The sequence below is a fragment of the Pleurodeles waltl genome, chromosome 7 (assembly GCF_031143425.1).
Source record: "Pleurodeles waltl isolate 20211129_DDA chromosome 7, aPleWal1.hap1.20221129, whole genome shotgun sequence".
In the NCBI taxonomy this organism is placed as follows: Eukaryota; Metazoa; Chordata; class Amphibia; order Caudata; family Salamandridae; genus Pleurodeles; species Pleurodeles waltl.
Window position 1 is genome coordinate 577,126,347 of NC_090446.1, and position 12,126 is coordinate 577,138,472.

Below are 12,126 nucleotides of genomic sequence, written 5' to 3' on the forward strand. Positions count from 1 at the left end.
TAAAATTGTGAGATTATATATAGATTGATGGCCCTTGGTCGGATCTCTGTGGGAGGAAACAAAAACAAAAAAGGAGGGAAAAGAGGAAGGATTGACCTTTAACAAGGATTTTTACAGCTCACTGACAAACAAATGAAAATCACTGTGTGGAGCTGAACCCCACAAAGCCTATACAACAGGTTGCTTTGTGACAGCACAAGAGCTGTCTAGGCTCGACCTAAAAAGTACAAGTGTGACCATGTTTCAACCTTATGATCACTAAATGAGGTATTTATGCCACTTTCTGTACCTCATGTTCTTGCAGTGATGATTCATGTTCGTCTATGGAACTCAATAGTCTCAGGCACAATAGCACCTACATGAACTACTCAGAGTCCCTGAACTACATTTTTTTAATGTCTCATAATGTCATATGTTTAAACAGGTTTTCGAACAATGAAGACTCAACCTTTTGAAGCAAGTATAATTAGTGTTGCGCATGAATGAGTGTGCATGTGTAGGCACCGAACCTTACTGCTCCAGAACATACGGCCTTAGTCCTCAAGACAGCTGTGAATCCCACTAGCGGGCATTAAAATGGTTGGGACATGTCAACCAGTGGGATTCAAGATTAATGATGCCCCTAACATCTCTATGTTCACTTTGTTTTAACATTCCCCATAAAATATAATAATAAACATTCCTTTGGATTGTCTACAGGGATGTGTAAACTTTTATGTTGGATTACTCCCTAGAAAACATTAGGGAGGGAGACAATCCATCAATCCATCCTCCTAAGAAGGTCAGATGGGTGAGGCAAACCCAATGATGGATGCCACCAAGGCTGGTGGGTGAGCGTCTGCCTTTCATTTTTATGAAATCCACACCACACATTAGAATAAAGGGTATTTATTAATACATTCATCATCCTTGGATGTACTCTCACATCCAGTTTGCTGGTTTGATTTTGTAACAATTATGCCAAGCCTCACTCCTGAGTTGTAAAATGTGCATCTAAAGAGCCCCCAGAAAATACAAGAATCCAAGAAAGCAACAGACTGGGAGTCAAGAAGTATGAGAAATAATATTAATATTTTTTTATTTTTTTTATTTTATGAATCAGGAAGCAAGCTTTCTTCAGATATACACCAAAACTATCCAGAAGAAAACTTACCTCTCCGATGAGCAACCTAAGCATCACCAATAGGAAACCCCACTCTCCTTCCTTGTCGCTACTTTTTCTTTCTTTCTTAAAGAGTGTTACCTCATCACTTCAATTATCTGGTATCTCTTAGACCGATTTGCACTGTTCAAAACACAATAAATATATTTTATGATGCGTGGGATCTTGTTTGCACTGCCCACGGTTTGAATTCACCAGACGCAAGTCATGCTTCAGGGAGAACCAAAGACACATAAAAAAACAAGCAAATTAAAACTTTATTAGAATGTATGCCAGTTCTCACCATTATCAGTGCACAACAAAATGTAAACAAAAAAATATAAACCGGTGAACCCCTCAAACTATAACATCTGGAATCAAGAATCCCACAGAAGGATAGCTTGGAGTAAAGAAAAAGTGCACCCAATAACATGGACAACCATGCCCCGATTGTGTCCTTCACCCAAAGATGCTTGTGACCTATGGCTTTGTGGACAACTAGTAGGACCGAAGCCCTCCCCGGCAGCAGGTCTTGAGAAAGATCCATTATAATGAGGTAGGTGTTTCCTCAGTTTAATATTGGGATTTGAGAGGGTTCTTGAAACTTGAGCTTAGTTATCTGGTTCTGCTGCACTCTGTGTTGGGGCTCTTGAGTGCCTGGGAAAATCTCTTATTTCCTTTATGTTATGAGTGCTCTGCACTTGTGCTCCCTACATTTTCCTCCTTCTGCTCATCTTGAATCATGAATCTTCAGGGGGATCGTGGGTGAAGAAGGCTCAGGCCCCTTAAGCGTTGCATTCCTAATAGAGTACATGCTGAGGACTCTGCTACCATGATTTTCCTGGGGAGGGAGGCTGTGGATCCATCAACAGCTGAGAGGCTCATTCTCTGACAAACGAACCTTGGACCATGTGTTCTCCCTTACATCTCATGGAAGTTGTGAATCATCTGTTTGCTTTTCCAGGCACTATGTATCCCAATCTAGGATGCTTGCCTCCATCGCTCCAGTTCAAAATACCTTGGATAATTTGTCTTTTGGGATTAGGGCTCCCCCATGTGTGTAAGGGGTATACCTGTCATTTCTTGGGCTTATATATTCTATGCTTTAGCTTGGGTACTCTGGGAGTTCCTGCGCCATAGGCTCTGGCTCCATTAAACCCAAGAAGCTGTGGGGGCCACTTCCCACCCATTTCTTGGGAGGGTTAATAGGCACATGATCCTACTTGCTCTGGGAATCATTATTAGATCTTCATAAACCATGTGAAATTCTGGGAATTAGGTGCCGATGCCTTGAGTTGTGATGGTCCCTTTAGAATGTAGCGGCTTCTAGACGGAAGTTACATGAATCACCAATACATACATGAATCACCAATACATATCTAAATCCACAATGTCTTAGGCCCTTAAGGCAACTCTGCCCTTTCATCAGACTGATGCAGTAAAGCAGTCAAACAGGAAGAAAGTACAATTGGTTGATACAGGAAAATGGAAATAAAAATAAGGGGGTGGGGGAGAGCCAAAATGGGGACACGTAAGGGTAAGTTCGGGATTGTCAATTCTGAAAGGGAAAGCTTTATTGCTCAAGAAAAGTGTGCTTAGAGGATGGGATGGTGTGTGGGAAGCATAGATACTTGGACAGCCACAAATAAGCAGGAAACAGGCAGATAATACTACAGTACTTTTACATCCCACCATGCCATCAATCACGTGAAGGTGATGGTTCCAGAGCCTTTCCTAGTACACCAGTATATCCCCAGTTGATCTCTCCTGTTCCTCAAATGTGGCAAAGAGACCTCGTTCCTCATCGTCCTCTCCAGCCAGTGTCAACAGGATAGCCTGAGGAACATTCTGGAAAAGTGCAGCTCTGTTTTGCTGTTCACCCTTCTTCACCCAGTGGCCATAAATGCGAAAGGCACAGGCATCAATTAGTTTGCGCACCCCCTTTATGGCATAGGGCTCTCGCATCAAAATCTCCTTGGTCAGCGGGCGCACCTTGCGGTAGTTGGAATAGATGCGGATAGAGGCAAGAACTGTCCAAATAGCAACCTACAGAAAGAGTGAGAGAGAAAGACTGTGAGCCAGAGACGAGAGTTAAAGAGGCCTAGAAAGTGGGAAATGAGCCATTGGAACCAGTCATCCAGAGAGGGTTAAAGGTGTTCTGTGGGAAGAGAGACCGAAATGGTGGAGATCAAAAATATAAGAATAGAGACAGCAGTGAAACAGTGAAGAGAGAACAAGGCATATTTCTATGACCCAGTAGATCAGAAAGAGAAGGAATAGGAAGGACAGAGAAGTACTGTAATTTGAAATAATAGAATATAGCCCTTATCTTAGCTGTATGAGGTGTATCCCAGGCAGGGTTGAAGAAGATGTTAGAGATATCAGGGCAACTCCTAGACATTCCAGAAAGCTGAGATACAATTAGATGCATTTGTGTTGGGTTTCCCCAGCCCTTTTCTCTCCCGGGTGTGCTGCTTAAAGTGACCAGAATGTAGCCCACTTAAGGACCCAACACAACAGCCAACTGGTAGGTAGGTAAAATATTACAAACAGACCACCATGGACATCCACCTGGTACAATAAACCGGACCTCAATGGCTGATTAGGAACTAAAATACAAACACACACAGAGAAATACAAGAGGGCACCAAACTCTTCCCTGCCTATGCAACCACAAGCCGAAACAACAGTACACCAGTAGGAGTAACATTTAACATGGAAAGGACCTATAGTGCAAGTTATCCACTTTTATGATGGGAGGGTCACTCTCTAAATAATACTGTAAATCATAGGTGTATTGTCCCATGCTGTGGCTGATTAGACCAACAGGTCTTACGACAATCCTTGTAGCTCTGCCACTACTCTCTGCATTTGTAAATCTATAAATAGAAAACCACTTTAGAGGCCACTCCGCCTCCTACAAACAACCATGATATAGCTGTGATACTGTTCTGAACAGCAGAGGAAGTTACCATCCACCTGCCATTCTTCGCTCCATCTGAAGATCCAGGAGAGAAAGAGAAAAGGTCAGTAAGGGAGGAAAAAATGGGAACAAGGGAATTCAAATCCAATCATGAGCAACAGATACGGTTAGGTTACGTCAACCTGTCCTGGGTTGGGTTATACTACTATGAAATTTCTGCCAGATTATCTTCTGAGCCAAATATGCCACTGCTGAACATCACCTCTTGTGCACGATCCCAAATGGGTGCCCTTATGTGATTTCATCTCTGCAACAAGGATATAGGACTGACATCACCGCCCCAAACTCTGTGGCGAAAAGCTATACGGTACTGTAGCAAATACACAGCAACTATTAAACACTGACATTTTTACATTTGTATGCTAGTTTTAAAAGGAAAGAAGAGTACTTTGAGTAAGGAGACCAGAGAGTGGGAGAAGTGGGCAGTACTGTCTATGGCCAGTTGTTTCTGGGCAGTGCTAGGAATCACAGTGGTCATTGAGCAGGCAGAATTAGGAGAGCAGGGGAACAATACCATGATAGGATAGAGGTAACTGTGTTGTAACTTTTGTGGTGGGGAGGTGGGGGGGGGGGGGTGCATGAAACTCTCTTGGGTGAATGGGAAAATATCTTGGGTTTGGGTGGATGGGACGAATGCTTCAGTTTGACCTTGGCACTCCCAAAGGGTATGGGTACTCTAGCTGAATAGAGTGATATGGCTCAGCAGTTGATGAGTGAGCAGCAGAGCACCCTGGTTTGGTTTGGTGGGGTGGGGTGGGGTGGGGTGGGGTGGGGGTTTGGTGAAGAAAGAGCGCTACTCTGCTAAAAGGAATAGGGGTGACTTGGCACAAGGAAGCTCCTGGTACATGGAGTGAAAGACTGTTTCAAGGGGAGTGGGGGGTTATGAAGGAGGATAAGAAAACTCATATTTATATACAGGAATGTAGGAGCACTCTAGTTGGGTCAGGTGGGAACAGGTTATTGCCAGTGAAGGGGGCAGTGAGGGGGCAGAAGTAACAATGTAGTGCTGTGAACTGTGATCGAGAAAAGGGCTTGTTAAGGATGCACCCCAACTGTACACTCACCCGGAACTTGCGGTAGGGACTGAAGTGCCGCACCTCTTCACGCTCATAGCTCTGGAAGAAGGGATGCTGCAAAGCCTGGTCTGCTGTAAAGCGCTCATCAGGGTCCACCACCAGGAGGCGAGAGATCTAGGAGAGAGAAGAGAGTGAGATACGAGGAGACAAGAGAGAAAAAGGGATGAAAGCAGAAGACGACAGGTAATGCATAGAGAGTATAGATATGTGGAGTGATCGAGAAAGACAAGAGGGAAGTAGGGTAGAAGAGAAGAGTTGAAAAATTATGTTACCAGAGAGGCAGAGGAAAAGGTTAATGTTAGGAACTGAGTTATTAATTGAGTGGGTGGTGGAGACTACACTCATTGGTAGCTATGGCACAGGGCAGGCAGGTGTAACTTAGAAGCAATGTATAAACTATGTATGTAGTACTAAAACAGTAATAAAGTCAAAATGCAAAACAATAAAAATATCAAAACGAGTTAGGAAAATAGAGTAACATTTAATAAACAAAATGACACTAAAACAACAAATTAAATACGGGGTACAGCAGATGTTACATTTTTTAAAACTTACGTAGAGATAGCACCTAGAAGTGCCAATGATAAATAATGGTTGTGGTAGAACAAGACTTAACAGCAACTCAATGCTGACTGCATTGGCGCGCAGGCCAGATACAGTAACCAGGTTCGTCCTGGTCAAAGATTTTACTGTTTGAATTTAGACCCTTAAGTCCCAATCCACCAGAGGAGTACACTTCTAAAGGCCCCCAGGACCTCCAAGAAGGAACTTGACTCAGGATTTCAGGCAGAGACCACAGCCTGGTTATGTTGTAGGTCCAGTTACCACTGGTCAGTTGAGCAGTTGCAGGAAAAGGCCTTTTGTAGCTTTTTGTGTCCCTGTATCTTTAATAGGTGGTGACCAATGGAATCCATTTCATTCTTTTGGCTACAAGAGGGGAACAGGACCAGTCTTCTAGACTCTTCTCAGGTCTCAGACAGCAGATTCTGTCTTTTTTTGATCTTCCACAAGTCCAGGAGTGTTCTGGGTAGGCGCCTAGAGAATCCAGGTTTAAGCTAGGCACGAGGTTGTGGGTGGGAATGACCCCTAGCACGCCCTAACCAATGGGATGAAGGGTCCCAGGGATAACCTTACCCACTTTGGGCATTTTCAAGATGCTGAAGTCTTCAGCCACATACATAAACTTAGGCTCAGAGGGCTGGGAGGTGGGCTCGGTGGATGCAGGGGGAGGAAGTATACTATGGTAATGCTAGTGTCCTCCCATATCTAATACTAAAATCCAGTTTTATGTAGGGCTTGTACCCCCCCAACAAACTCAGACAGAAGTCTGGTTGGACAAAGCTGACCTTTCAGCAACCAGACAGTGGATACGCACAAACTGTTGAGGCATTGTTACCCTCCTTTGAAGTGCACCCACAGTGTCATACGAATAACCCCAGCAGACTGACTGTGAATGCAACAAGAGGCCACTGTGACACAGCGTCTCCGGCTGGAGGGATAAGGAAAATGTCACTTACCCAGTGTTCATCTGTTCGTGGCATGAGACGCTGCAGATTCACATGCAGTGCATTATCCTGCCATCTAGTGTTGGGCTCGGAGTGTTACAAGTTGTTTTTCTTTGAAGAAGACTGAGTCACGAGACTGAGGGACTCCTCCCTTTCGCTCCATTGCGCATGGGCATCGACTCCATCTTAGATTGTTTTCCCCGCAGAGGGTGAGGTAGGAGTTGTAAGTATACTAGATGTGCCCATGCAATGGAGTAGGTATGTATGTACATAATGTATATTAAAATAATATTTATTTACAAATTTACAATTTTCATTCAACTAATAACAGCTACAGGCTCCCGGGGAGGTGGGAGGGCGCATGTGAATCTGCAGCGTCTCATGCCACAAACAGATGTACACTGGGTAAGTGACATTTTCCGTTCGGTGGCATGTGTAGCTGCAGATACACATGCTGTGCATAGACTAATAAGCAGTAATCTCCCCAAAATGCGGTGGCTTAGCCTGTAAGAGTTGAAATTGTCTGAAATAATGTTCTTAATACAGCCTGTCCTACTGAGGCTTGTTGCGTTGCTACACATCTACACAGTAATGCTTAGTGAATGTATGAGGTGTAGACCAGGTGGCTGCCTTACAAATTTCCGTTGTAGGTATATTCCCAAGAAAAGCCATTGTGGCGCCTTTTTTCCTAGTGGAATGTGCTCCTGGTGTAATAGGTAGATCTCTTTTTGCTTTAATATAGCAAGTTAGAATACATTTAACTATCCATCTGGCGATGCCTTGTTTGGATATAGGATTACATGCATGAGGTTTTTGGAAAGCTACAAACAATTGTTTTGTTTTACGAAATTGTTTTGTTCTGTCAATGTATTACATTAGTGCTCTCTTTATGTCTAATGTATGTAAGTCTCTTTCGGCTACCGAGTCTGGTTGTGGAAAGAAGACTGGGAGTTCCACTGTTTGGTTTAGGTGGAATGGTGATATGACCTTTGGTAGGAATTTGGGATTTGTACGGAGAACCACTTTATGTTTATGTATTTGTATAAAGGGTTCTTGAATAGTAAATGCTTGTATCTCACTTACTCTTCTAAGAGATGTATTAGCTATTAGGAAGGCTACTTTCCAAGTTAAGTATTGCATCTCACAAGAGTGCATGGGTTCGAATGGTGGTCCCATGAGTCGCGTTAATACAATATTAAGGTTCCACGAAGGTACTGGTGGTGTCCTTGGGGGTATGATTCTTTTTAGTCCCTCCATAAATGCTTTGATGACTGGGATTCTAAAAAGCAATGTGTGTGTAATCTGCAGATAGGCAGATATTGCAGTGAGATGTATTTTAATGGAAGAGAATGCTAGATTAGACTTTTGTAAGTGTAATAAGTAGCTTACAATGTCCTTTGTGGAGGCATGTAGTGGTTGAATCTGATTAGTGTGGCAGTAGTAAACAAATCCTTTCCATTTGTTTGCGTAACAATGTCTTGTCGTAGGTTTTCTAGCTTGTTTAATGGCCTCCATACATTCTTTTTTAAGGTTTAAATGTCCGAATCCTAAAACTTCAGGAGCCAGATTGCTAGATTGAGCGATGCTGGATTCGGGTGTCTGATCTGTTGTTTGTGTTGTGTTAACAGATCTGGTATGTTTGGTAATTTGATGTGAGGTACTACTGATGAGTCCAACAGGGTTGTGTACCACGGTTGGCGAGCCCAGGTTGGTGCTATGAGTATTAGTTTGAGTTTGTTTTGACTTAGTTTGTTGACCAGATAAGGAATGAGTGGGAGAGGGGGGAAAGCGTAAGCAAATATCCCTGACCAACTGATCCATAGTGCATTGCCCTTGGGCTGAGGGTGTGGGTACCTGGACGCTAAGTTTTGGCATTTTGCGTTTTCTTTTGTTGCAAATAGGTCTATGTTTGGTGTTCCCCAGCGGAGGAAGTGATCCTGTAGGATCTGGGGATGAATTTCCCATTCGTAAGTTTGCTGGTGATCTCAACTGAGATTGTCGGCTAATTGGTTCTGAATGCCTGGGATGTATTGTGCTTTCAGGAGAATGTGATTGTGAATTGCCCAATGCCAATTTTTTTGTGCTAAGAGACACAGTTGCGACGAGTGTCCCCCCCCCCCCCCTGTTTGTTGAGATAATACATTGTTGTCATGTTGTCGGTTTTGACAAGAATGTGTTTGTGGGCTACTAGTGGTTGAAATGCTTTTAATGCTAGAAACACTGCTAGCAGTTCCAAATGATTTATGTTAAGTTGTTTTTATTGATTGTCCCATTGACCCTGTATGCGGTGCTTGTTGAGGTGTGCTCCCCACCCCATCATGGAAGCATCTGTAGTGATCACAGCTTGAGGCACCGTGTCTTGGAATGGCCGCCCTTGGTTTAAATTTATAGGGTTCCACCATTGAAGCGAGAAGTGTGTTTGGCGGTCTATTAACACTAGATCTTGAAGTTGACCCTGGTGTTGTGTCCATTGTTTTGCTAGGCACTATTGTAAGGGCCGCATGTGTAATCTTGCGTGTGGGACAATGGCTATGCATGGAAGACATCATGCCTAGAAGTTCATTACCAAACCTTACTGGGTAGTGTATGGTTTGACTGTATGCTGGATGTTATATTTGGAACGCTGGGACCCTTGTGGGCTTGGAGTGGCAATTGCCCTTTGTGTGGTGAGTGTTTCTCCCAAGTATTATTGTATTTGGGATGGTTGCAGATGTGATTTCTGGTAATTTATAGAGAACCCTAGTTGGTGTAGAGTTTCTATAACGTATTGCGTGTGAAGAAGACACTGTTGTTGAGTGTTGGTTTTATTAGCCAGTCGTCGAAGTATGGGAATACATGCATGTGCTGTCTCCTTATGTGAGCGGCTACTACTGCTAGGCATTTTGTGAATACCCTTGGGGCGTTGTTATCCTGAACGGTAACACTTTGAATTGATAGTGTCGCCGTGTATTACAAACCTTAAGTATTTTCTGTGAGAAGGATGGATGGGTATGTGAAAGTACACATCCTTGAGATCCAAGTTGACATGTAGTCCTCCTTTTTTAGTAAGGGAGCCACGTCTTGAAGTGTACCATGTGGAAGTGGTCTGACTTGATGAACAGATTCAGTGTTCTGAGATCTAAGATAGGTCTTGACGTTTTGTCCTTCTTTGGAATTAGGAAATATAGTGAGTAGACGCCTGTTCCTTTCTGATGGTTGGGTACTAACTCTATTGCTTGTTTTTGTAATAGTGCTTGGACCTCTATTTGTAATAGGTCTAAATGTTGTTTGGACAGATTGTGTGCCCTTGGTGGCACATCTGGCGGGAAATTTGTGATTCTATGCAATAACCAGGTGGATAATGGCTAGGACCCATGCGTCTGTGGTAATGTGTGTCCAGTTCTGATAGTATGCGGTAAGTCTGCCCCCCACTGGTGATAAGTGTGGGGTTTTGGGACATTGGAGTCACTGTTTGGTTTGGCTTGTTTTAGGTATCTGGAACTTTCCCCTTCCTCTTGGGAATTGTCCTCCTCTATATGAGCCACGAAACCCTCCCCTCTGGTATTGGTGCCTGATAGGTGGGTCTGGTTTGCGAGGTGAAAGGCTCTGGTGTTTGCTTCGAAAACCCCCTCTAATTGTGGCTTTCTAATGTGCCTCTATCTGTGGGGAGTAGAGCGCGCCCATGGCTTTGGCCATGTCCGTGTCTTTCTTTAACTTTTCAATTGCTGTGTCCACTTCCGGCCCAAACAATTGTTCTTGGTTAAAAGGCATGTTCAACACCGCTTGTTGGATTTCTGGCTGAATCCAGAGCTTCTTAACCAGCATGCCTGCGAATGGTTACCGCAGTGTTGACCGTTCGTGCTGCCGTGTCTGCAGAGTCTAGTGCGGACCTTATATGGGTGTTGGATATTGCCTGTCCTTCTTCCACAACCTGCTGGGCACGTTTCTGGTGTTCTTTGGGCATGTGTTGATCATGTGTTGCATCTCGTCCCAGTGTGCCCTATCGTAGCGAGCAAGTAAGGCTTGCGAATTAGCGATCCGCCATTGATTGGCTGTCTGGGCTGCCACTCGTTTGCCCGCTGCGTCAAACTTTCTACTCTCTTTGTCAGGCAGTGGAGCGTCTGACGATTGAGAGTTTGCCCTCTTTCTTGCTGCTCCTACAACCACCGAGTCCGTTGTAAGTTGTTGTGTTATAACACAGGATCCGTGGGGGAGGCTTGACTTTGTTTGCATGTTTGAACATACCCGGGAGCATTGGCAGACTCTGGTAGGAAGCGTGGGTGGATGCCAAGGTGTTGAACAGGAAATCATCCTCTATTGGCTCGGAATGCATTGCTACATTGTGGAACGTAGCTGCCCTGGATAGTACCTGCGTATATGCAGTACTGTCCTCTGGAGGTGACGCTTTGTTGGGTAACAATCCGGACTGCTATCTGATACTGGTGCATCATATAAGTCCCATGCATCCGGATCATCCTGTGTCATCCCTGTATGTGTAGGTGACTGCATGGAGGTGTTCCCACTGGAGACAGTTGTGGCGAGTGTAGTGGGGAAGGTTGCAGTGAAAACCTTGGTGGTGGGAATTTTTCTCTGGCCACCTTCGCCTTCGGCTGCATTTCTGTCTCCTGAAATGCCAGTTTTCTTGTGGTTTAATTGGAGGAAGAGTTTGTATGTTGCCAGTCTCTTTCTGGATATGCAACCTCCTTTGCGTATGGTCTGGTTCATCCATACTTATTTCCTGCTCAACCTGCGTCTTTCATGCATTTGGCTGGAAAGTCCTTGCTCTTCTGTGTAAGAGCTTCTTTCAGCTCCGAAGCTGCTTTTTTCGGTACCGATGTTTCAGAAAATGTCTTTTTCGGTTCAGACGATATTTTTCTCACTTTGGGTGAGTCGAACTCTTGGTGTCGAGATCGTTTGGTGCCGGAATCTCGACCGGAGTCGGAAGTCTTCGGCAAATCTCTGGCCTTTTTCGGTGCTGATGTTTGGTCACCTTCTTTTCGATGGGTTAAGCCATGGCCTGCTGGCGGTGGCGTCCCCTTGGCCTGAACGATCTTTGTGTGAGTTTTGGACGGGGCAGTTCTGCTCTCTGCATCGTCGAGGGTCGCTCACTTTCGGATTCGTCAGAGTCTTTCCTCCTCTCCGACGTTGAATTGTTCTCTTGGTGTCGACACCATTTGCAGTCCTCGCTTGTCGATCACGTAGGGTCTTTTTAGATCGAAACGCTCGACAAGCCTCACAAGTATCCTCCCTGTGTTCTGGTGATAAACACAGATTACAGACCAGGTGTTGGCCTGTATAGGGATACTTCAAGTGGCACTTCAGACAGAAGCGGTATGGGGTCCGGTCCATTAGTCTTCGACGATGGATGTGGTCGGGCCGACCAGGCCCCGCTGAAGAACGAAGCCCCGAAGGGCCGCCGGAGCGCTTCTGCGATCGGTGCCG

At 44.6% G+C, this 12,126-nt stretch overlaps 1 protein-coding gene across 1 annotated transcript in view; it reads right to left on the reverse strand.

Annotated features, from left to right (window-relative positions):
* Window positions 1–1,401: 1,401 nt before the first annotated feature.
* PHKG2 (phosphorylase kinase catalytic subunit gamma 2) overlaps window positions 1,402–12,126 on the reverse strand; it is a 48,408-nt gene continuing 37,683 nt past the window's right edge. Inside the window, exons 4-5 of the mRNA XM_069201688.1 lie at window positions 5,189–5,314; window positions 1,402–3,187 (exon numbers count right to left, since the gene is read on the reverse strand). Of these exons, the coding sequence (XP_069057789.1) occupies window positions 2,876–3,187; window positions 5,189–5,314 (438 nt within the window). The 3' untranslated portion in view covers window positions 1,402–2,875. The remainder of the gene's footprint in view (window positions 3,188–5,188; window positions 5,315–12,126) is intronic.